Source organism: Rhinolophus hipposideros (assembly GCF_964194185.1).
Source record: "Rhinolophus hipposideros genome assembly, chromosome: 16".
NCBI lineage: Eukaryota > Metazoa > Chordata > Mammalia > Chiroptera > Rhinolophidae > Rhinolophus > Rhinolophus hipposideros.
In genome coordinates this window covers 38,671,406-38,698,320 of record NC_138062.1, presented here as the reverse complement: position 1 = coordinate 38,698,320, position 26,915 = coordinate 38,671,406, and the positions used below count along the sequence as shown (strand labels likewise).

The 26,915-nt window shown below is 39.1% G+C and overlaps 1 protein-coding gene and 1 pseudogene across 2 annotated transcripts; one reads left to right on the top strand and one right to left on the bottom strand.

Moving 5' to 3' along the window:
• Positions 1–769: 769 nt before the first annotated feature.
• On the bottom strand, positions 770–18,072 carry LOC308509651 (uncharacterized protein). Its single transcript, XM_081077958.1, has 4 exons — positions 17,898–18,072; positions 7,046–7,172; positions 6,769–6,829; positions 770–6,387 (listed from the first exon to the last, which is right to left on the bottom strand). Exons 1-4 carry the CDS (start codon positions 17,898–17,900, stop codon positions 4,383–4,385), a joined length of 2,196 nt encoding a protein of 731 aa, XP_080934084.1. The 5' UTR covers positions 17,901–18,072; the 3' UTR covers positions 770–4,382.
• Positions 18,073–21,037: 2,965 nt separating this feature from the next.
• On the top strand, positions 21,038–21,617 carry LOC308509488 (WASH complex subunit 3-like; annotated as a pseudogene). Its single transcript has one exon. The product of its transcript is annotated as a WASH complex subunit 3-like (transcript).
• The last annotated feature ends 5,298 nt before the right edge of the window (positions 21,618–26,915 follow it).

The window sequence follows — 26,915 nt, the reverse complement described above, 5'->3', positions numbered from 1 at the left end:
AGGAGGACAAATCAGAGCCAGGTTTCAAGGTTTTTAAGGTCAGGGTAACAGTCTAGCTTGGGGCAATGTTGCAGACTCCTTTGGCAGCTGGCAGTGAGAAGCCCAGTGCCTTCAAGCATTTCAGTAGGCACACAGTGCTCATATACACCAGGAATAAGAAGTCATAGATGACCCAGCTCCTCTTCCAAGATGCCCTCCTGAATTACTATGGCAGTAAAATGAAGTACTCTTTGGAGAATAACATACAAGTATTTGGTTATTGTTGATAATGCTCCTGGATATATATTCTTAATCCGGTGATCTTCACCTCAATATCCAACTGGTGTTTTTTTCCCTCCAAACACCTCTTTGATGCAACCACTGTATCAAGGAGTTATAGCAACTTTTAAGGCCTACTGCTGAGGACCTTTGCCCAGGTTATTGCCACAACTGAGGAAGACACTGATGCAATTCTGTAAGAATTACACCTATGACTGCATCAAGAGTCTTGCATGGGATTGGGGGTGATGTCACTAAGGAGTGTATGAATGGCATCTGGAAGAAGACACTCAAGAGGTTTGTCTATCTGATTGCCTGGTGTTCATGTAGGTTTTTTCCAAGGACTCATGGATGCTATAATTTATACTTGAAAGACAACTTGGCTACCTCAACATTTTTTTTAAAATAAATATTAAAACTATGAACCATTTCAAGTGAAAAGTACAGAAAATAATGTAAAAGGTAGTTATACAGTCATCATGGAGCTAATAGATGTTAGCATATTTGTTTCAGGTCTTGAACATTTTTTATTACACACATTAAAGGAATTAAAGGAACACATTAAAGGAATACATTCAGCTACAAGTAACAGCAAACACCCAGTCTTCCTGACATGAAGGTGATTTTTCTCACATGGAAGGACTGGGTCAAGGCAGCCAGTGTACAATGCAGTAGAGAAACAAACTCCCATGTTGTTCTTTTCAATGGCACCATTGTAGATGTCATGGTGAATCAAGAAAACATACTCAGCAGCACTTTTACCAGCTTAAGGCATGCCCTTACAAATTAGATGTTATACAGGTATCCTAGAGAAGAGGGAACCAGACAATATTCCCAAGCAGGAAAATCTGAATCAGTTTCCTAGTGGAAACAAGAGGGCTTATACAAAAATCCAAATTCTGTTGAATCTTTGGTGTGGATCTTGTGAAGACATCAGAGAACATCTACACTTCTCAAAACAGTCGGTGGTGACTGTGAGGATACTCTTGATTGGAAGTGCAAAGAATGAGGAAAGTGGGCTGGAAGCTGGTGTCCCCGAAGACGCTAAGTATCTCTCTCCCGCTGTATGGTGGTGGCTTCAAAATCTCACTAATGCCTTTTTCCCTTCTGCCTTCCAAATCACATGGAAGTGAGGCTACTGGTGAATTCTAACATAGCGCCATAAAGGGGGTGGATTCTTGAAAATCTAATTCCTAAAATTACACCCAGGGGAGTATCTCCTTATACAGGGGAGTATTGCCTTATCACAAGGCTCTTAAATCTAAGTCTATTCAGCAAATACCAGTCAGAAAAAAATGCAAAGGCCCAAAATATGAAAACAATAATTTACATGAAACTATATTTTCATAAACTTGCCATACAAAACAATTATTCCCACCGTTTATAGGTATGAAAATTGGGAAAAGGCTGTTTTACCTGTCGTCTAAAAAAGGAGCTTTGTCAGTAAGAAAGGTAGAATATATACTATAATAAACTATAAGGATTTACAGGAACTGCCACAAGACCAGGAGGGAAATTCTAACAAATACAACACTGTCTTTTTTCAATGGCCCTGTAACACACACACACACACTTAAAAAAATTAAATCTAATTGCATATTAGAAATACACTTCAACTCACCCATGGATCCAACAGGCTTCAAAATGGAAAAATAAAATACTATTATCTATGTCCACCAAGAAAGTTCTTGACCGTTTAAAAAAAAGAAAAGCCAAAGGAATTATAAAGAAATTTCATTCTTTTTTTTGGATTCTGTCTACTGAAACTTCTCAGTGAACAGAATAAAAGAAATTTGAAATCTTAAGAACTAACAGCAGTGAAATTCTTCCCATTTAAAATATACTGAAACTTAAAATGTTATATAGATATATTCGGTCACAGTATTTTTTCTGAGGTCAGTAATGCTAACAGTGTTGAAAAAAGAATGTTTAATTGAACATAATTTGGTTGCTCTCTCATAAATAGCAATAAAATAAAATCGTATTTTATTATTTAGCACCTTCTACACCTAAATGCCTAAAAGATTTCATCTTAATTGGTTATTATTTCAGTAAGCCAAATATATGGTAACACAAGGGGGAAAATACTGTATTTCCCAGCAATCAAATATTAACGTTTATGCTTTGGTGTTTGAAATTTAATTAAAAATGTTTACTATAAAAATACTATTAACTGATTTAAGAAAAAAAGACTAATACCTATTAATCTTAGCTATTATGGGTGAAGATGACTCCCAGAATTATCTCACCTCAATATTCATTTCTGAGTAATTAGAAATCCACTTTCCAATGATGTACTTTCAGAAAAGAGGCTTGATAAACAATATTTTTAAAACTTTATTAACAACTCTTTCATGTTGAAAGTTTAGTGGGACAATATACATGAGTTAATTTCCATCAAGCTTTCTCACGTTACGTTTGTATTTATTTTTCATGGGAGTTTTCACAAGTAAAAAATGCGAGCCAATTGAAGTCCTTCCTATAGTTTACATTCAAGAAGTTTTCCCCAGTGAATCCTTTCAGTCCTTTGGAAGGAACTGGGATAATTCAAGTCTTTCCACATTCTTTACATTTATGTAATGTCTCTCTAGTGTGAACTCTCATGTATCTTCAAATGAAGGCTTTACCACAATGTTTACATCCATAGAATCTTTCCAGTGTGAGTTCTTTCATGTATTTAAAAACCTAGATGAGAAATCAAAGTTCTACCACATTGCTTACATTCATGGTGTTTCTCTCCTCTTTTTTGTGTGTGTTTGTAAGGAACTGTAGTATCTGCAGGCTTTACCACAGTTTACATTCATTGGGTATCTCTCCTGTGTGATTTCCTTTCATGTCTTCAAAAAGATGTTAAAAAACCACAGGCCCCAAATGGTATCACTCATAGTAATAGTCCTTGATACCAAACCTTGATTTTTATTTTTTTATTTCAAAATATTGCAATTAGATGAGTCACGGTTCAGAAGTCTCTCACTTTTCATACAAAAATACTGTGCTACTGATACAGTTGGAAAAGTTCAAATGGCTTCTCCTGCAGGAGAAATTCAGAGTTCCCAAGAGCCATGAAACCTGGCCCTGTCCCCATCATCAGTGGCTCACCAAGGACTGCATACCTATTACCTGGGGACAGGTTTTCTAGGCACTGACCCTGCCCTCCCCAAATCTTGATTTTCATATCACATGATCTAATTGCAGTTTCAGCCCCTCTCAGAAACATAATCAACCAGTATGTAATATTCTGATCAAGCACTTGCAAGGTGATCTGTCACATGGGCCCTACCTATACCCCATAGAAAGAGGCAATCTGCATTATAATAACAATTCTCTTCTCCCAAAGGAAAGATATCCTGACCCCAAATAACCCTTTCTTTCCTGTCAATAGCCCCCCTGCCCCACCCTATAAAAATATTCCATTTAGTGCAACCCCTCAGAGCATCCTTTTAGTTGCTAGATGGGATGCTGTCAAATTCATAAATTTCTGAATGAAAGCCAATTAGGTCTTCAAATTTACTTTGTTGGATTTTGTTTTTGACACTTTGATAACATTTGAAGGATTTTCAACTTTCTTACATTCATAGGGCTTCTAAGTTCTTTCGTGCTTTTCTAAGAAACTGTAATCTCTGCATGCTTTACCACATTCTTTACATTCACAGGGTTTCTCTCCAGTGTGGCATCTCATGTGTATTTTGAAGGTGATGAGAGAAGACTTTCTCACATTCTTTGCATTTATAGGGTTTCTCTCTAGTACAACTTCTTTCATGTGGTTGCAAGCCAAGAGTAATCTTTGAAGGCTTTGCCACATTGTTTACATTCCCAAAGTTTCTCTCCAGTGGCTCCTTTTGTGTCTTCAAAAACTTTTATAATATCTGAAGGGTTTTCCATTTACATTCATAGTTTCTCTCCACTGTCATTTTCTTCATGTCTTTGGAAATAATGGGAATACTTACATGTTTTACTACTTGTTTTACATTCATAGGGTTTCTCTCAAGTTTGAGATCTTTTATGTGTTTGAAGACTTTGATAATGTCTGAAGGGCTTTTCCACATTCCTTATATTCATAGGGTTTCTTTTCAGTATGAGTTCTTTCATGCAATTGAAGATAACTGGGATATCTAAATGCTTTACTACATTTTACATTCATAGGGTTTTTCTCCAATGTGAGTCCTTTTATGTCTTCGAAAACTTTTATAACATCTAAAGGCTTTCCCACATGCCTTACATTCATAGGGTTTCTCTCCAGTGAATTTTCTTTCATGTATTCGGTAATTACGATAATATCTGAAGGCTTTTCCACAATCCTTACATTCATAGGGTTTCTCTACAGTGTGAATTTTTTCATGACTTCGAAGATAAGAGACACAACTGAATGCTTTACTACATTTTTTACATACATATGGTTTCTCTCCAGTGTGATTTCTTTCATGTATTTGAAGACTTTGATAACATCTAAAGGCTTTTCTACATTCCTTACACTCATAGGGCTTCTCCCCAGTGTGATTTTTCTCATGATTTCGAAGATAACTGAGACAAATAAATGCTTTACTACATTTTTTACATACGTAGGGTTTTTCTCCAGTGTGGTTTCTTTCATGTGTTTTAAGAGAGCGGAGACGACTGAATGCTTTACTACATGTTTTACATACATAGGGTTTCTCTCCAGTGTGACTTCTTTCATGTGTTTGAAGACTTTGATAATATCTAAAGGCTTTTCTACATTCCTTACATTCATAGGGCTTCTCTGCAGTGTGAGTTCTTTCATGTTCTTGAAGGCGACTGGGATACCTAAAAGCTTTACCACATATTTTACATTCATAGGGTTTCTCTGCAGTGTGAGTTCTTTCATGGCTTCGAAAACTTTTATAACATCGGAAAGCTTTTCCACATTCCTTACATTCATAGGGTTTCTCGCCAATAAATTTTCTTTCATGTTTACGAAAACTTTGATGATATCTGAAGGCTCTTCCACATTCCTTACATTGATATGGTTTCTCTCCAGTATGAGTTCTTTCATGTATTCGAAGATAAGGGAGACAACTGAATGCTTTACTACACTTTTTACATATATAGGGTTTCTCTCCAGTGTGATTTCTTTCATGTACTTGAAGACTTTGATAACATCTAAAGGTTTTTCTACACTCTTTACATTCATAGGGCTTCTCTCCAGTGTGATTTTTTTCATGATTTCGAAGAGAACTGAGACAAATAAATGCTTTATTACATTTTTTACATATATAGGGTTTCTCTCCGGTGTGATTTCTTTCATGTTTTCGAAGATTACCGAGACAACTGAATGCTTTACTACATGTTTTACATACATAGGGTTTTTCTCCAGTGTGACTTCTTTCATGTGTTTGAAGACTTTGATAATATCTAAAGGTTTTTCCACATTCCTTACATCCATAGGGTTTCTCTGCAGTGTGAGTTCTTTCATGTATTTTAAGACGACTGGGATACTTAAATGCTTTACTACATATTTTACATTCATAGGACTTCTCTCCGTTGTGATTTTTTTCATGATTTCGAAGATAACTGAGACACCTGAATGCTTTCCTACATTTTTTACATGAATAGGGTTTTGCTCCATTGTGACTTCTTTCATGTATTTGAAGACTTTGATAACCTCTGAAGGCTTTTCCACATTGTTTACACTCATAGGGTTTCTCTCTAATGTGCATTCTTTCATGTAACTGAAGTGAATTTGAACAACTAAAGTCTTTCCCACATTCCTTACATTTATAAGGAGAGTGTCTAGTGTGTTTCATCATGTGTTTTTGAAGGGTTTTGTGATACATGAAGACTTTCCCATGTTTTTTACATTTATAAGTTTTCTCCCCATTATGATTTCTTTCATGTTGTTTAAAACACTGGAGATAACTAAAGGCTTTCCCACATACCTTACATTTATACGGCTTCTCTCCACATTTCAGATACTCAGATGGATTGTGTCCAGGGTGACATTTGATATGTCTATCAAAAGATAAATGATACGCAAAGACTTTTCCACGTGCACTGCGCTCACGAGGTTTCACTACAGTAGTTTTCTTCAGATTGAGATTTGAAATAAAGTTGAAGTTTTCTCCACACTGACCAACCTCTTTACTTTCAGAGAGTCTCTCTACTGTTGGACTTCTGTAAAAAAACGAGAAACACAATATTATTTCTTTATTAATGACTTCACATTCATTATATTTATTATTGTTTACAGCAAAAGCATAGGTATTCTCTCTTGCCTAAATTGTCTGAAATTAAATATACTCAATGCTCTTCAAAAAGACTTCAACCTTTCTATTATCAAACTGTGATATTCATATATAGGGTTTATTAATACTGTTTCCAAATGAACTATTTTGCAAAAACCGATCACATATGGTACATTTAGGAAAGTATTTTTGGCGAACATTTTCTAAGAAAGACAGTTTTAGTGGAGTTTATTAGTTTTGTTTGTTTTTTAAAATTTCATAACATATTAGAATCTTCACATGAGACACTGCTTTCTATTGTGTAACTCACCTTAGTTTTCTCCCCCAATTTTTGTACTGATCTTCAATGTCTGGATCTTCCCATTTTATTCCTAAAATGCAGATCCAGAAAAAATTATTTGAAAGCATTAGAATTACAGAAAAATTATTAGATTCTAGATCCATGACGAGCTGTGACTATGCATAATTTATTAACCGGTGTCCTCCCTTTCCATGTTCCACATCTTTAAACAATATTGACGAGAAATAAGCACTTATTTTCTAATCAACAAGGTATTTTCTAATTGAAAGAATGTCCTCATCCTTACCTACTGAGGCCAGGTTCCTTAAGGTTTCCCGCATCACATCTCTGTAGAGTTTCTTCTGTGAAGGATCCAGCAGAGCCCACTCCTCCAGGGTGAAGGTCACAGCCACATCCTCAAAGGCCACTGAGTCCTACAACACCCCAAATATGTGTACAGTAGGATGAGTGAGACTGACAGTAGTGGGCATCTAGACTCCATTTATAGGAAGGTTACATATGATTCTTTCATCTCCAAACATCTCATCTATGACTTGATCATCAAAAACTTACTCTGTCCACATTTACTTTCTCATAAATCTAACACCATCATTAACACATGGAAATGAGGTACACATCTTTACCGTGATCACTTTACATCACATTTATGTCCATTGTCAGGGTCCTGAGCATGTAGGAAAATAACTGAAATGCTATAGAGATGTAACATGTATTATCATTTTAAGATGATCAATTCTTTGTAAAAACCGATATTTTTCATCTTCATTCTTATTAACCACCATTGACAGCACTTAAGGAGGCAGAGGGTAAAATCTTCATAAAGTTTTAATGAATAAGATATAGTGAAAAACTGGAAACTTTTCCTTCTATTCCCATCGCCAAACATGTAAGAGTCCAGGAGGCCTGCGGAAATCAAACTTCCAACAGAGCCAGCTGACCATGTCGTCCTCAAGTCCTCCAGGCCTCTGTCAGTCAGTGATCAGGTACAGCTGGCTGAATGATAACATGCTTGTGGAGAAACATTGCTTGTAACTTGTGTAATATTGATCAGAGCCTGAATTCTTCCTTTCTCTCTCTGTCCAATTTAAAAATAGAAAGGTATTTGGAACTCAGAGCTCAGACACGAGGAAGAAATCATGACAAGTGAGACCACAAGAACTCTGTACTCACTCATGTGCTCAGGGCTGCTTCCAGTCAAATGTTAGAGCACATAGTGAGAGAATATGCCAGAAGAACTCTTTCAAACCGTGACTGGGTACCCTGGGCTTCACTGCTCTTGAGAAACAAGTTAAGAGCTGCAGCTTGCAAGGAAGTTCACTGAAGTCCACATGGGTTAATGGTGAGTTTGCTCATGAGTATAGAATACATAAAAGATGCAACAGTGCTTTCCTCTAAAAGAACACAGAATTTCCACTCTCCAATTTCAGAGGAAGGGTTCATCAAGTCACTCTAGAGGTTACCCTGCCAACTTCTACTGTGGCACTTAAAAACTTAGGAGCTGTCATTCTCAATCTCTTCCTCTCTCCCTCTCTCTCTCTTCTCTCTCTCTCTCTCTTACATACACACACAGCAGATCACAAAAACACAACCCCACCCCACAAAAAAACAACCAAACAAACAAACCCAAAAAAAACATGAACCACTCTGAGATCAGAGCCTTGAGGTCACAGGGAAAATTGGCATCTCTGCAATAGGAAAAAAGGGGGGGGGGAGAAGGTATTTTGAAATATGGCCTAAATATTAGGTTCTTCACAAGGCCTGTACTGAAAAAAAATATTTCACCAGAGTCTAATGCAAAGATGATAAAGAACAAAAAAAGACAGAACACAGTATCCATGAATCCTAGGGCAACCTTCTTTAACATGAGGTTTGAAATACATATAATAGGAATACCTGAAAAAAAAAATAAGAGACAGAAATAGACAGGAGAGATAAGTGAAGGAATGATGACTAAAATTTCCTAAAATTAGTAAGATGCAGCACACCCTAGAGGCAGAAATCTCTAAAACACAAAACACCAAAAAATGCATATTCAAATACATCATATTCAAATTAGGCAAAAATCAAAGACAGAATTTATTAAAAGAGTCAGAAGGAAAAACAGACATCAGGTATACAGCAATAAAGATTTGAATTAAATCAAACTTTTCAGAAAAAAAATTAAAGGAAGAACAGACTGGAGTGAAATATTGAACATTTTGAAATTTAAAAAACAGTTATAGAATTATATGTCAAGCAAAATTATCCTTAAAAATAAAGGAGGCCCACCACAATATCTGTAAGTTTTTAATGTAATCTTTTGTGTCTTCATCTTTTTTTGGAATACCATGTGCTATTTGGCATTCTTTTCCTGTTTCAATTCTTTCCTTCTTTGTTATGCTCATCTAAGTCTGACAAGAGTTTTCTTTAAATATTCAATATACTTTGCTGGAATATGTTTTAGTACATATAAGCTGTACCTACTTTGTATTCTTTTCTCTTTCACCCTATCTTAACCATATCCTTTCTTTTGTTCATTTCTCTTAGCTATTTATGTTCAAGTTTCCACTCGCTATTTATGTTTAAATTTCCACTCTCACTTCTTTCTATGCTTACAAGACACCCCATTATACAAAGAGAAAGCATTAAAGGGCAAGAAATTTGGGGTTAATCATGGCATATTAACTTTCTCTTTGATGTTGGGGAAACCACTACCCCTCTGTGGGCCTCACTTATCTCATCTGTAAATAAGAAAGCTAGTTGGGATGCTCTATGAGGATACCACTAGTGGTAGAAATCAAGGGGAAAAAATAATAAAGGAGAAATAAGGACTGAGACACAAATAAAGGAAATTTCTCCTAGTATACCTATTTTGAAATGTTCAAAAATACACCAGAAAGAATGTAAATGACAAAGGTAGAGAATTAGAAAAGGAATAAATAAAGGTAAAACAACTTTCGTATTTCTTATATAACACATGACACTTTGTTTGAAATTAGCAACAATAATAATAGTAAAAATGCTGATGGGCAATTGAAATAAATGATAGCAATGTGACAAGGGACAGTGGGGGAGACTGAGAATAGTGTGGTGTGAGTATTTGCACAAACAGCGAAGTGATATTGTGTTAATTGACAGAAGATGTGGATTAGTTGTAAATGTATACTCAAAACTTAAGGGAAACGAAAAAAGTTCCTTTTTAAAATGTGTGGCTGATATGCAATAAAAAAATTTAAAAAGTAGGTAAATGCTGAATTAAAGCCAAAGAAGGCAGAAAAAAAGGTTAAAGACAAAAAGGAACAAAGAACAATGGCAAAAACAGAAAACTGTAGAAAGTTTTGGTAAATATTAATCTATCAGTATCAATAACTACTTTAATCATCAATCGTCTCAATGCAATTCACAGATACAACAGTATCAGGTTTTTAAAAATCACACTTACATGTTGTCTAAAAGAAACCCACTTTATTTTTATTTATTTATTTAAGATTTTATTGGGGGGATCTTAAAAAGGGGAACAGGACTTTATTGGGGAACAGTGTGTACTTCCAGGCCTTTTTTCCATGTCAAGTTGTTGCCTTTCAGTCTTAGTTGTGGAGGGTGCCGTTCAGCTTCAAGTTGTTGTCCTTTCAGTCTTAGTTCTGGAGGGTGCAGCTCAGCTCCAGGTCCAGTTGCCATTTTCTAGTTGCATGGGGCACAGCCTACCATCCCTTGCGGGAGTCTAACCGGCAACCTTGTGGTTGAGAGGTCGCACTCCAACCAACTGAGCCATCCGGGAGCTCAGAGGCAGCTCAGCTCAAGGTGCTGTGTTCAATCTTAGTTGCAGGGGGCGCAGCCCACCATCCCTTGTGGGACTCGAGGGGTTGAACCGGCAACCTTGTGGTTGAGAGCCCACTGGCCCATGTGGGAATTGAACCGGCAGCCTTGGGAATTAGGAGCATGGAGCTCTAACCCCCTGAGCCACCGAGCCGGCCCCGAGAAGAAATCCACTTTAAATATAAATATGTAGGTAGATGAAAACTAAACAGATGAAAGAAAATATACCATGCTAACAGTAATCAAAGGAAAGCTGGCATAGGTGTATGACTTATAGACAATAAAGATTTCAAACCAAGGAAAACTCAGAGATAAAGAGGGGCATGGAAATAAAGGGTTCCATTCTGCTAGAAAGTCTAGCAGTCCTTTAGGTGTATGTACACAGCAACACAGGGGCAAAATATCTAAGTCAAGGGCTGATAGACTGCAAGGAGAAAGGGATGAATCCACTGCTATGGCTGGAGAGGTCAACATCCCCTTATCATAAATTATAAATTCCAAAGCAGAAAATCAGAAAGGACAGAGTGGAATTGAGTGCACGATGAAACAACTGCATTTAATTGTAATCTGCAATACTTCATGCAACAACAGAATACACATTCTTCTCAAGTTCACATAGAACATTCACCAAGACAAAACTTATCCTGGGACATAAAGCACATCTTAAAAATGTGAAAGAACAGAAATGATACAAAATATGTTCTTAGATCACCTAGAAATCAATTACAGGAAGATAAATAAAAAACCCCCAAATATATGTGGAGATTCAAAAACACAGGGGATTACAAAAGAAGTCTCAAGCAAAATAAAAAGTTGTTTTAAAGTAAATAAAATAAAAACAATCAAAGTTTGTGGGATGCAGCAAAAGCAATACCTAGAGGGAAACTTAAGGCATTGGACAGATATACTAAAAAATGAAAAATCTATATATAATCAATAATGTAAGCATCTACCATAAGAAAGAATTTAAAAAGAATAAATTAAACTGAAAGTAAGCAGATGAAACAAATAAAAATTAGAAAAGAAATATTGTGGAAAGTCAACAGAGAACAAATTTTTAAAAAGCTGCTTTTGTGACAATATGAGTAAAATTTGGTAAACATCTAGAAAAGATAACTAACCCCAATGGAGACATAAACCTTATACATTTCACAAGAATTAATTCAAAACACATCATAGATCTAAATGTAAAATGAAAACTAATCCCTCCAAGATAATTATGAGAAAATATAGGTGCAAATAAAACAACAATGAGGTATCACTACTCCACTTATTAAATGGTTAAAACGCAAAACATTCAGAACACCAAATATTGGTGGAGAAGTTAAAGTATAGGCAATCTTCATTTATTGCTAGTGGGAATGGAATCGGGCACGCCCACATTGGAGACCACAACTTTCTTTCAATATAAAATATACTCTTACTACATATAATAGGATCCAGCAATCACACTCCTTGATATAGACCTAAATGAAAGAAAACATTATGTTCACATAAAAACATATACATGAATACTTGTTTGTGCTTTATTCATAATAACCAAGAGTTAGAGTTGAGCAGGATGTCCTTCAAGAGGCAAACAGACAATCGGTGATAAATGACAATTGATAAATCTATGTGACAAAATACTGTGCAGCAATCAAAAGAAATGAGAGATTAAGGCATGAAAACACACGGAGGAACACATAAGAACATTACAAAGAGAAAGAAGCCAATCTGACAAGGCTACGCATGGTATGATTCCAAGTAATGACAACCTGCAACAGACAAAACCATGAGCCAATAAAAACATCTTTGGGTTTGAAAGATTTAGGGGTTGAAGGGACGTATCAATAGGTGGAGCACAGAAGATATCCGGTAAATAAAACTACAATATATGATTTAAAAATGATAAATACAGTGGTACCTCGGTTTTCGAACGTCTTCGTTGACGAACATTTTGGTTTACGAATGCTGTAAATTTTATGGATCTATAGTATCATTAGATAGTAAAATTCATCCTAAATTTGCAGTTTTAGGGGTTGGTTTTACAGGTCTGGAACAGATTAATCCATTTTGCATTACTTTCTATGGGGAAACTGTGCCTCAGTTTTCAAATGTTTCAGAACTTGAAAGGTCTTGCAGAACGGATTACATTTGAAAATCGAAGTACCACTGTATACATCATCATACATTCGCCCAAACACACAGATCCGATGACACAAACTCAACACTAAGGTAGACTGTGCACTTGAATGCAGCAATATTGGCTCAGCAATTGTAATAAATGTACCACAGTCATACAAGATGTAAAAACTAGTGCAAACTGTGTGGATGCGCAGGGGTTATGTGGGAACTCTGTACTCTCTGAAACCCAGTTTTTTCTGTAAACCTAAAACAGCTTTTAAAAAACTGAAGTCTACCAAAACCCAAAAAAGATGAAGGCAGACTCACACAATTCACCCGATGACTGACTGACGGGTGAAACAGGCCACGTGTCATTCACCCGATCTGACCTTACGTCAATACGCCAGCCTGGTGCTCTAGGAGCCTGAGAGCAGGAAGGAGGAGAAACTTCCATGGAACGCCGTGTTGGAGAGTGTGCCATTCTATATTCTGAGAAGCGCCATGGTCACTGTCAGTGTCTGGAACTCCAAGTGGATGAGGCGTGTCCTGGTGAGTCCTGATACGTAGACTTAGTAATGGACAGACAAGTGTCACCTACATTTATATTCTGGGGATCTGAGTCAAGAGATTTCCAAAGTTCTTTTACCACAAAGCGGCAAATCTTAGACAACAGTCCAAGAGCCCGTGAACATATGCAGGCGGGGACAACTGTGGGCCAGCAGCATGATGACTGCCTGATGTTAGGTGAGCTGTTGTGGCCCTTGGGCTTGGTCCTTTATCAGAAACATCCCAATTCAGGGATGAAGAGCAGCAACTCTCCACGGAGCTCCATCATGTACGAATGTGCGCTGTCCTCCTGAAAGCCTGCGTTGCCCACGCTGTGCATTCAGTGAATCCCAGGGAACAGCCCAGGGAACCAAGAAGTCTGGCAGACGTGTGACCTCCTCCAGCACCACGGCTTCTTTCAAGGGACAGGAGTAAGGCAGGTCATCCCTCCTGTGGGCGGTGTGGAAGGAGAATGACTGTTCCATGATGTGACTCCTGCTGGACCCCTGAGCTAGACCTAGACCAGAATGGAGTTGCTCCCAGTAAAGCCTCTCAGAGACTGTCTTGTTCGTAATCAATGTTTTCCTTCGGACATAAATCAGTACCTCTTCTGTGTATCACACAACATGCTGGTCACTGGAATAGGCCGTCATCCAAGCAAGTAAGGCATTTTTCCGTATCCGGGACTAAGCAAACACCAGTATCCTGTCCACGCTGCCCTGTTCTATATAATCCTTCAGAGCCTGTCAAACGGTAAGGAGGATATTCACCTTGTCTTGCAACCCCTGAAGATGCACCTCCTATGTCAGTTTCCCTAATAAACTCTGTTAATTGCAAGATTGAAATGTCCTCTTTCCTTGGTCTGTCCCTGCCAGCTGCTTATGAAGGTAGATTTTCAGTCTTGGAGCTTTTCCCTGGGTCTATGTGTACAAACAGGTGGCATAAACCAGAGAGCTATGGTTTGGTTGGCTCCATCATATCACAAGGACGTGTTGTCAACATAAAAAAATGTCCAAACCCGTAGAGAACTTTTTAAAGATTTTATTTGAGCCAAACTGAGGACAACTGCTGGGAAGCAATGAATGTTTGGGTCCACTCATGACAAGAACAAACAGGTAAGAAACATATGTATTTGTACTGGCGTTTTTATAAAAAAACGCTAACAGAGTGATCAAACCTGGTCATTTAAGGGTGGATGGCGTTAGAGCACAGCAGTAGAGCAGGACACGCAGATAGGGCATCTTCTGAAGTTAGTTTCCTAGCTTAGGAATGTTTTTAACCTTTCCATGTATTATTTACTTAAAATAAAGGAGAAAACTTACATACATCACATTTTCCTATGCTTAACTGTTACTTTTAATTAACTTTTGTTTTATAAAAATCTTAATTTTGGGTGGCCGTTTAACTCAGTTGGTTAGAGCGCTACTAACACCAAAGTTGCTGGTTCGATCCCCACATGGGCCACTGCGAGCTGCGCCCTTTTTCTTTTTTTTAATTGGGGAAGGGGAGCAGGTCTTTATTGGGGAACAGTGTGTACTTCCAGGCCTTTTTTCCAAGTCAAGTTGTCCTTTCAATCACGTTCAGCTTCAAGTTGTTGTCCTTTCAGTCTTAGTTGTGGAGGATGCAGCTCAATTCCAGGTCCAGTTGCCATTTTCTAGTTGCAGGGGGCACAGCCCACCATCCCTTGCAGGAGTCGAACCTCTCAACCTGTGGTTGAGAGGACGCGCTCGAACCAACTGAGCCATCTGGGAGCTCAGCAGCAGCTCAGGTCAAGGTGCCATGTTCAATCTTAGTTGCAGGGGGCGCTGCCCACCATCCCTTGTGGGACTCAAGGAATTGAACTGGCAACCTTGTGGTTGAGAGCCCACTGGTCCATATGGGAATCAAACTGGCAGCCTTGGGAGTTAGGAGCATGGAGCTCTAACCGCCTGAGCCACCAGAACGGCCCATGTGCCCCTTTTTTTTAAAAAAAAAAAAAAAGGAAAATTAAAAAACAAAAAAGGAAAGATAAATGGATAAACAAAATGTGGTATATCCATACAATTGAAAAATCTTAATTTTAACTTTTCCATATAGGAGCCACTCCAAGATTTAATCCTTTAAACGTAATGGATATAACTGTAAACCATCAAAATTTACAAATCCCTTTCTAACTAAAAGTACAAGGGGTTTATAGTCTGTCCCTCCACTATATTTCTCAGTGGGAATGTTTTCAGGAAGGAGTAGGGTATTATAATGTGGTAGATGTTTGTAATTAAGCTATTAAATGTACTAGGAATTTGAGAGATTTCCATAAGCCTGGAGGAGTTTTCCTCCTATCAATTAAAATAGGAATTTGTTTGCATTAAGAATGGTATAGGCTTCTAAATAGGAAAGTTCTCTAGAGACATAAACTCACAAACACTGACCTAAGAATGAAAAAGGCACCAGAAACTTAAACTACATCCATATCACATCTTGATGTTCTCTTGCCTAAATAAAACAAGTATTTATTTGGTTCCACAATTTTCTTGCCTTACTCACATCATATCACTCATTCAGCTACGTATTAAAAGCCCAAGTGCTAATGGGAACTAGAATAAAAGGGCAGCAATTCAATGGAGAAAGAAATTCAAGAAAAAGCCTCCACAAATATTGGAATGAAAACAGTTACGCAGCTGGCTTCCCTACAGTTCAGAAGGAAACCCACACTCAGAAAGTTGAGTATGTTCCCAAACTTAGAATCTAGTCTCTTCCAATTGAGACACAACCCCTGGAGTGGGTTAGTCTCTGGAGGAGGGGGGAGGGGAACACCTGAGCAGAACCAGGATTGGACTCTGGGAGCTCTACACACAGCCCGCCCACTCCTGTAAGCATGGAAGTGCTCCCTCCCCCCGGCTTCCATTCTCACAGTGAGGAAACTCGCAGCCTGACTCAGTTTAAGGTTCAGACCCAAATGAACTCCCCAATTCACAAACCCTTTGTCCACTAGACAGAACACCTGATCGTCAGACTTTCTCAATGTTCATAAATTGTACACTGTGGATGCAAAACTCAAACATAAGTCTAAAAATGTCTAGACTTAAGAAACCACAACTTCAGAGGGGTTGTCATCCCCTCCCCCTCAACATGTGTACCCCCAGCTTTCTAGGTCTATGCCTTCTCTCAATATAAAGGCCCCTCCATGGTGGGTGTGAGCAGGTAGGACACCTGCAGGGGAGGCTCCCCAGGAAGAACCACTGGGCCTTCAAGTACTTCCCTTTGCAGCTCAAGGGCCTTAGCCTGGGTCACTGACCACAGGATTCTTTCCCTACCGCCTCTAGAAGCCTGGTACCACCATTGATTTAAATGACATAAATTCAATGTTTGAACAATCCAGCAAAATCACTGAAACCCACTGATGATGTGGAAAGAGGGTCAAAAAACCTTTAACTCACTTTTACTAGTTCAACCAGAAAGGCTCAAGTATGGGTTCCATTCAGAAAAAAGGGTGTCTGTAAATTACTACTTCCACGCCAAGTCACTGTTTTGTAATAATTAATCACACTTGGATGAGTCTGCAAGTCTAAGCTGTAGAATTTCATCTGAAAACACCCAAAAGTAAAGAACAGATCTCAGAAACTTACTACACATGCTGAAGCAAATAATGAAACCAGAATTTTTAACAATTGAATTCGCAATGTTGGAATTTTTTTCCCCCCGAAATTCATCACTCTCGTGCCTCTCTGGAACTATTTTATAGTGTCCTTCAAGCTCTATTGATTAAATACTATTCATCTCTATTGAAAAACGGAAACTTAAATAAGTCAATAAATCTTTTCAGGGTAACAAACCCAGGGAGGGGCAGCGCTGACAGGACAGACCACCCAAGAAAATTTCCAAAGAGGAGCCTCCACCCAAAGGACTTCCCATAGGACGTCTGTGCCCAGGAAGGTCCCAGGGGAGAGGAACCGGGATTTCATACAACGTTTTCCAGGTGGTTATTCTCGGCTTTCCTCTCACGTAAACTATTCATAGACAAAAAATATATATCTTTAAGAAATAGCCATCCATGGTAATGTGAAAAAACAAACAAACAAGTAAAATATTGGGAGTGTTTCAGATGCACACGGATGACAAATAGTGGATAACGATGCTGCGACTCAGGCAGGGGAAGTGCCGTTTGGGAAGGAAGGGACGGATCTGGAAATTGAGGGACTTATTGTCAGGAATAGCGAGGCTGGGAGGACGGCGTGGTGGATTTTACACCCCGCTCCCCTAACATTGGAAAACTCAGGAGAAAACGGCTGCCCTTCGGGAAAAATGAGGGACTGGGGACCCCACAGACCACAGCTCCTCCACGCACGAATCCCGGAGTCGGAGTCACGACCGTCCCGATGACCCTTGCCATGGTCACTGCACAATCCGGGGAGACGCGGGGCTGCGTGCGCGGAGCTGCCCTGAGAGGCTCGGGGCCCCGGCCGAAGTCGCTGCAGAGTAGTGATGGGACAGGACGCCCGGGGACCCGGCAGCCCGCCCAGTGCCTACGCTGTGCGTCGGAGGGGACTGAGGTCCTCAGAGGCGCCCTCGGAGACTCGGGTCCGCGAACTCCGAGCTTGGGTGGCGGTGGGGGGTCACGGGGAGGACGGAGGCCCAGTCCCGCCCTCCCAGGTTCCAGCGGCTTCTAACCAGCCCCTCCTCACCGTCTCCACATCTCGGGGCAGCACACTCACCATTTTTAGGTTTCCTGGGTTTCCCTGAACCCTTCCTACGACTCCCACGACCAGTACAGGTCACAAAGCGACAGAGGTTGTGATAGAGCACCAGTGACAGCGAAGTGAAGCCGAGACAGTATTCAGAGCGCCCCAGGAGTGAGGAGTGACGTCTACACCATCGCTGTGCGTCACCCCACCCACCTGCCCCAGCGGCGCCCCTGATTGGATAGTTCACAAGGCCGCGCCCCCTCGTGCCTGAATGACAGCTACGGGGAGGACGCGTGGTTCAGCTGAAACCCGTAGGCCTGTGGGCTGGTAATCCACCCAGCCTGGAACATTTGCATAAAGAGGATTTTTTTTCTAGTCCTGGGGCTGCCTTCGTTGTTTCCCCCCAGCTCTTTGTGTACTGAAGGGCACCGTTATGAACTGGGAATTCCTGATTTAGTTTCCAGATGGAGCAGGTAGAGACAAGATGGTGGCCCAGGCCAGGCCTGATTGGAACAAGAGGGTTTTAGGTCCTCTACGGGTCAAGTGGTTGGTGGATAATGCTGAGTCCACTCATGGAACTGTGACCCTTATTTAGAAACGCGTACACGTAAATGTGACCTGACTGACCATCTGGAATAAACTCTGGCTCCCTTTGAATCTTTTGATTTTTGAACGTCTTGACCTTCCACTCATTCCTTCCCCACCCCCTCTCCTTTGGTCCTTAAGGGAAAGAATTCCTGAGCACTTGGATCTGGCAGGAGGGTGGAACCCCGCAGACCCAGCCTGGGTACAAGGACTCCTCTCAGTCTAGAGAATTTTGAAATGTAAATGACTATAATATCCCTAAGGCAATTGACTCCTACGTTTAATGACATAAAAAAAATTGTTGTGTAAATATGGGATGCACCTGGAAACTTTTCTCCTGCCAATTTTACCGAGGTATAATTGACAAAAAAACTTGTCTGTACTTAAAGATTATAACATGACACCTATACTGTATTGTATACTTGAAATTTGCTAAAGCAGTGGGTTAAGGATTCTCATGACACGCACAAAGTAACTGTGAGGTGATGGATGTGTTCATCAACTGGGAAACTCTGATATGCCTGTAATTGCACTGCAAATTCTTGATGCATTTACTTATATGAACAACTTTACTGAGATATAATTCACCTGCTATACACTGCACCCACTAAAGTTTCAATAGTTTTTGACGTATTTACACATATGTGCAGTCATGACCACACTAAATTTTTGAACATTTTATCCACCTCAAAAACAAAAACAAAAAAAACTCGCCCCCTTTTACCCTTAACTCCCAATCTATCCATCTTCCTCCTCCAATCCTCAGTTCTGGCAACCCTTAATTTACTTTCTGTCTCTGTAGATTTCTTTACTTGGAGCTTTCATTCCTTTTCATAATAGAAAGGAATTCTATTGTATATGGTCTTTGTGATTGACTTCACTGATGTAGCACAATTTTTTAAAGATTTCCATGTTGTAGCACATACTTCATTCGTTTTCATGGATGGATAATATTCCATTGCATGCATAAACTATGTTTTGTTTATCTGTTCATGGACGTATGGCTTGTTTGCCTCTTTTGGCTATATGAATAACATTAGTACAAATTTCTGTTCAAATATGTGTTTACACACGTAGCTATGAGAAGAATTGATGAATCGTATGATAATTCTAGGTTTAATTTTTGAAGAACTCCTAGACTGGTTTCCAAAGTGGCTCCACCATTTTATATTTGCACCACCCGTGTATGAGGGTTCAAATGTCTCCATATGTCCTTGACAACGTTTGTTCTTATCTCACTTTTTGATTTTAGCCATTTTGGTGGTTATGAAATCATGTCTCACTGGGGTTTTGATTTGCATTTGCTTGATGACTAATAATGTCCAGCATTTTTTCATGTGCTCTTGGTCATTTGTATATGTTTCTTGGAAAATTATAGATTTAAATATAAACATTTAAAATGTCTGTATTTAAAGATTATGTGTATTCAATCTTTTGCTATTTTAAAGTTGATTTATTTGATTTTTCAGTACTTTAGTTTTAGGAGATTTTTAGATCTATTCATTACAAGTTTCCTATTAGATATACGAAGGTCAGACAATTAAGTTCGTGATCTCATCCTAGAAAAAGTGCTACATACCTCATTGCTGAATATCACTATGGTCACCTTTGAAGTACTCCCCTTGGGAAGCTATGCACCAATGGCAGTGTCTAGTCCACCCTTCAAAGCAATTTTGGAACTCTTTTTCTGAATGGCCATCAGAGCTGTGTCGTATTACCCTTGATGTCCTGAATGTCATCAAAATGTCTTCCTTTCAATATTTCCTGTATCTTCGGGTGAAGAAAGAAGTCATTGGGGGCCAGACTAGGTGAGTAGGGAGAGTGTTCCAATACAGTTATTTGTTTACTGACTAAAAGCTCCCTCACAGACAGTGCTGTGTGAGCTGGTGTATTGTCGTGATGTAAGAGCCATGAATTGTTGGCAAAAAGTTCAGGTCATCTAACTTCTTACGCAGCCTTTTCAGCACTTCCAAATAGTAAACTTGGTTAACTGTTTGTCCAATTGGTACAAATTCATAATGAATAATCCCTCTAATATCAAGAAAGGTTAGCAACATTGTTGCAACAAGTTCGCAAACTTAATTGTCAGACCTTGTATGAATTGCAAAGTTCTCCTCCATTCTGTGGATTGTATTTTACTTCCTTGTTTTATAGTTTTTATTAATAATGGCAATATGAGCCTGCCACAAAATGTACGTTTTCAACCTTTTTAAGTGTATAGCTCAGTGTTAAGTACACTGACATTGTGAAAGCAATTTCCAGAACTTATTTCCTCTTTGCAAACTGAAACTCTATACCCATTAAAAAACTCCACCCATTGAAATGGAAATCTCATGGAAAAAACCTGCACAGAAACATATAGTAGAATATTTGGTTAAATGTCTGGACACTATTGCTGAGCAGTTGACATAGAGACATTGGCTTGGAGTTTTCTTTCCTTGTGGTGTCTTTGTCTGGCTTTGGTATCAGGGAGATGCTGGCCTCATAAAATAAGTTTAGAAGATTTCTTTCTACTTCCAGTTTTGGGGATAGTTTAAGAAAGATTGGTATTGGGATGATCCCTGAGTCCCCCGCCTGCTGAGGAGATGGATGAGGATGGGCTTCCTGTCATGGAGTCAGGGATAGACCTGACCAAGGTGCCAGCTAGTCAACAGAAAAGAATGGTGTCATTTCTAAACCAGTTTGTGGTGCTCACGGTACAGTTCCTCAACTGTTTTTCTACAGTTTGTGAGGAAAAACTGGCAGACTTTTCTCTTTGTATCCAACAAATTGAAACAAGTCTCAATATTTTAGATGCAAAGTTATCATCTATCCCAGGTCTAGTTGATGTCACATTTGAATTATCTCCTGGAGGTGTCACAAGTGTCACAAATGAATCACATTCTGAAACCACTTCAGCGCAGTCACAGCAGAAAAATTTACAAGACTGAACCACAGTAAAGTGAAGTAACAGCAGAAAATATCTCAACTGTAGCCAAGGATCCAAGATATGCCAGATATCTCAAAATGGCTCAAGCGGGTGTTCTAGTAATGGAAATAAGAAACAAAATGATATGGGAAAGACTAGACCCGGATATTCTTGAGAGGCCAAATGCTCCAGTGCCTGATGGCGAAGATGAATAAAACACAGCAGAAAGTTCAGACAGTAAATCTTTTAGTGACTAAAGTTGATTTTGTTAACAATGACATCCTCGTATACATGTGTAGGTATACATTTACATTCTATCAGAAAGAGAACGTGAACTTGAACTCTTAGTCATAAAAACATCAAATGGCCAAATATATCCACCACTATGCTTCTTTTGTGTTAAAAATAAATAAAGCGTGTATTTTTTAAAAAGAAGAAAGATTGGTGTTAATTCTTTGAATTTATGATTGTTATTTCTTGTTGATCTGCTCAGGATTTCTAGTTTTTAATTCTGCTTGGCAGGTTGTATGTTTCTAAGAAGTTACCATTTCTTCTGGGTTGTCCACTTTGTTTGAATATAAATGTTCGTAATATTTCCTATAGGTCTTTTTTTTTTTGAGGTATTTGTTGTAATGCATTCTCTTTCATTTCTGATTTCATTTCTGTACTTGAGTCTTCTGTTTTCCTTTCAGTTAGACAGGTAAGGGTTTGTTGATTTTGTTTTTTGTTTCAAAAAACCAACAGTTTTTATATTTTTCTATTGTTTTTCTATACTCTGCTTTACTTGTGCTCTACTCTTTATTATTTCAAAAATTGTGCTACCTTAAGCTTTCGTTTGACTTTTTGTAGTTCCTTGAGGTGTAACTTTAAGTTGTTATTCTGATATCTTTATTTCTTAATATAGATGTTTATAGTATAAACTTCCCTTTTACTACTCCTTATGTTGCTTCAACAAGTTTTTACATTTTGTGCTTTAATTTTTTTATTGTCTGAAGATATTTTTAAAATTCCCTTTGATTTCCTATTCGATCCAGTGGTTGTCCAAGAGTATTTCATTTAATTTCCACATATTTGTAAAATATTCACAGTAAGACTTGAGCTAAATAAGCCTTTAGTATAAGATTATATGTGATTTTGAATAGGCATTAGGTTACTATTGATGTGTGCTTTATAGGTGTCAGAGGCTTTAATATCCTCTAGTGTTCTTGTATTTTTTTCCACTTGTTTGGGGAGAACACCCAGAAACATGTGTTTCTCACCTAGAGATGTGATATTTGTGTTTCTCATCTAGAAACACGGTGGGAAGGTATTTGAGTGGGAAAATGTTCTTATGTCATGAGGAAGCCTGTCACGTTTTCCGGGACAGAACCTGTGGACTGTCAACTTCAGAACAGGTTCTTAGCATTGATTCCTCCTCTTTCGTCAGAAGGAAGCCAGAAGAGTCTGGGAGATGTCTGACTGCTCTCTCCACAATCAGATAAGCTTTTGGCAAAATGGTTTTCTTTGAGGGATGGCCTAAGTTACAGACAACAGAGTGCTTTGAGTATATGTCAAAATGTTTCCTCTTGTTTGCTACATGGAGCATGAGGCAGTCTTTTCTAGTCTTCACAGCAAGAACCTACTTGTTCTCCTCTAGGAAAAATTCATGAATTTGGGGGGTTACCCCAATATTGGATCCCCCTAAAACTTTAAACGTTCAAGCTAGTCCACATGGTGTCTCCAGCTAATTTGTCATCAACAGTTTATGTGTTCCTAGAGGTTTCTGGCTCCCCTCGTTTCTCCTCCAGGTTGGCGGTATTTCCCCATATGTATTTATCTCTGGTTCTGTAGGCATTGCTTTGCCATGTGACCTCAAATCTCTCATGATCTATGAAGAGTTGTAGTTTTTCAGGTTTTCAGTATTTTTCTTATTGTGAAGATGATAATAATCAATTATAGCTGTTTACGTATTGGAACAGAAACCATCCATTCACTTCTGTTGCTCTGTATTTTTCCTTGTGACCTAAACCATTTTTACTTATTGATTCTACTGCTAGGGACGATGTGGGTGGTTTCAAAGATTTTCTTTCCTGACCAATGCACCTAAGAACATTATCATACTGGGATCTCTGCATTCGAATCTTATCTTCACCTTATAAAAATTCCCTACCCTGAACACCTGTTAGTCACCCAAAAGACATTTTGATGGATTACCTTCTGTTTTGTCAAAGCCCTTTTGTGGGCAGGATTAACATTCTCCACCCCAGCCAAAAACAAAATGGGATCTGATATCAAGATTGATGTCACCACATTCATCAAATTAATAACAAATGTTTATGATTAATCAAAGGTGCTTTCTAAGAAGAATAGGGAAAGGGTAAGCTTGTCCAGGTGGCTTGTGCAAAGGAGAATGTGTTCACCCTTCCAGGCATGTAGAGATAGAGGCTTAGGTTTCAAGGTCTGACCCTCCTCCCTGCTGACACACAAAAAGAGACATGTGTCAACCTTTGTAACTTTGTTACCCATTGTGGGCCAGGCAGGGTGAGCAGATATATGAAGCTGATTATGAGTTAAATACCAAAAATGAGGTCAGTATCTTTATTAAATTCATTCTTGAGATTTGTTGAGTGAATGATGCCAAGTCTCATAAATGAATTTAAATTTGAACATTAAGCAAAAACTTATGTGAGATGCAGAAGCAATGTATTATAATTAAGATGAAAAAGCCTCACAAAAGTATTTAAATTTAGTCATGCAATGGTATGGGAGAGATTCAGGAAAGTGTCAGTATGATTTTGGAACTCTGTTCAAATATTTTAGTAATGTTACTGTTTATTTTTATTTGTTGTTTTATTTGTTGTGTTACTGGTGGCACCTTGCCAGTGTAGCCTACCCACATGCAGCAAGCAGCCCCTTTAAGGGAACAGGACTCTCCCTGGCTGCTAATAAATAGTCCAAAGCCAAGTGGTCATCAGCTCCCATGGCTGCAGGGTTTTCCTTCAAGGAAAACATTTGAAGCATTAGCAGTGTGCTAAATGTATGTGAGTGTTTTAGACATTTCTTGATTGGCTTAATGATGTTTGTTGAATGACATCACGTGCCCAGGTCAGCACTAGTGACTCCCAGGACAATGAGTGCATGAGTGCAATTGGTAGGAAAAACCACATTTGTTTTGGGTGGGTGGAGGGATTTGGATGGAAAATGACTAAAATGAAATATTGACATACAGGGTACACAGACTACAGGTGATGTTACAAGGGAGACCCAGGCTTGGGATGTAAGGGTCGTGGCTGGGCGCACTATTCCAATATACCAAAGACTGTAGAATGACCATTCCGACAGAAATGTCCAGTATAGAAAGGCCTCTAGTTATAAGGAGTCAGTAAACCTGATGATCAGAGCAAAGTAATGGACCCTAAAGACTGGAGATTGAATCTAACTAATGACTTGAACAGTTGGAAGAAGTATCTATGGAAACAAGTTTTGAATAATCCATTAAGACATCTTATGAAAGCTGTAGACTGGGTCAAAAGAAGTAGAACATCCATCAAATGCCCTTTTAAAGGGCCTAGTGCTTTGTATTTTCAAAACTGAGTTGGTAATAGCAATAATTTCTACATTGTCTTGGTGAGTCCTGCATAACGGTTTCAGCAGGTTCATTATGACAGGATGAGTAATTTCTCTATACAAGTAAGTATCTGCCATATTCAGAGAATAGCAAGTATCCAGCAGAGGGGATAAGTAGTCCTAAAATGTCTGTTTCCCATCTATTGTAGAAACACGTTTCTTGCTATGGAACACATGTCCATTGACTGTATGACTAGTGACCAGTTATTTCACATCAGGTGTACTCGTCTGTCACTAAGTTATTCATGGCAGAGGCAGGAAATGTCCCTTAAATTTTGCCTCACCTTTAGTGACTCTAAATGATTACGGATTGTGAGGGCTCACAGCGCCATGGCTAATATCATCAGCTCTCAGGTGCGAGTGTGTGGTCAGAAATTTGACTCAATTGATCTCCCTGAGCAATGAAATGAGCCTCTGCAGATTAAGGTTATTATGTGCAGAGTAAGGACTGTCCTTGATTTGTACTTGGGTATTGTGAGGCAAGTTATTTTTTAGGCAAAGGGGCAACTTTGGATAAGAGGTTGTTGCTATGGGTGGGACCACACTGCTAGATCATTGTCACTGGCTAAAGGATCTGTAAAAATGTGCACATAGATTCTATTCTTGGCCAGGGAATTCTCTGATCCTGGCATGATTACATGGAGAATGACTAATCAATCTGATGCTTGGGTCCAGTCTTTGCTCAGGGATGGCCTGCTTGATCTAGGGACCGAATGCAGCATCTGTGCCATGGACTCCATCAGGTGTGGGGATGGCACACGGTCTACAAAGTGTGTGAACTCCCTGGTCATTCATGTGCTCCCAAGTGACCTGAAGAGGCCAAAGTGTCTAGAAAGGAGATGACCTCTTCTAGAACAGATTGCATCAATGTGAGGGGAACACACTCCCTCCCGCAAGTTGAACATGCCAGAGGGCACAATTATGCTCTACCCTGCAAGCACCCATACCTTTTCAATGAGGAGCTTTTGGTTCTAAACCTGAGGGGTCTTGCATTCATGATCCAAGACAAAATGGGAAGTTGGCTGTGGAGGGTCAGCACCTCAGGCTGTGGAAGGGCCTCCACTTCCAAAAGGACTTTATCAGTTGCCAGCAGCACTTCTCTGATTGTGTGTGTGAGCACCAGCTTGGTAAAATAGTCTCCGGTACAAGAACGCCTTGGGTAATTTAGTCCACCATGGATGGTTTGAAGATACCGGGATGTGTAATTGGAGGCTGCCAAAGCGTCTATAAAAAAGGGGTGTAGGGAGGAGACGACAAGGGAGTGACTGTTACTTGCACAAGTTCTTGAGTGATTTGTTTCCCCATTCAAACTCAGTAAATTTTTAAGTACTGTGTGAAAGTAAGCAAGAAGATCTCATAAGAATATGCGATGGCTCTGGTTGCTGTGGCTGATGGAGTGTGCTTATGACAGAGATTCTGCCAGCTGCTGCTGTCACCCTCTCAGCTCCCTGCTCAGAGAAATTTTCCACACTGGGGTACACATGGAATTTTACAGAAGTTTCCAAGTAAGGAAGCACAATGTAAGGTCATCGTGGGTATCTCTGGGAGGTGGTCAGTGAAGCCTCTATAGTGAAGGAGTCTCTGAGGACACTACCAGGTGTGCCTGTAGTATGGCAATTAAAAAGTCTAGGACCTTCTATGGTAGGAGTGAATATTCAAGGTAGGGCAGTGTGCAAGTAGCAGCATAAATGGAATCAAGTAAAATTTGTGAAGCAGGACTATGTTGCCTCCCAAACACAAAAGAATTTAGACAATGTTGTGGGTGCTGAGAGGTATTTCTAGCTATTTCTTCATGGTTTCAGGAAGGAAGTGGCTTTCAGTTTATTAAATAATTTTTAAAAATGTATCCAAGATCTTAGGGCCTCATAATATATCTGAGGCATCCACTTCTGCAAGCTCCTTTTTCCAATATATGTATGTCCTGAATGTCAAACAAATGTCCACATGAA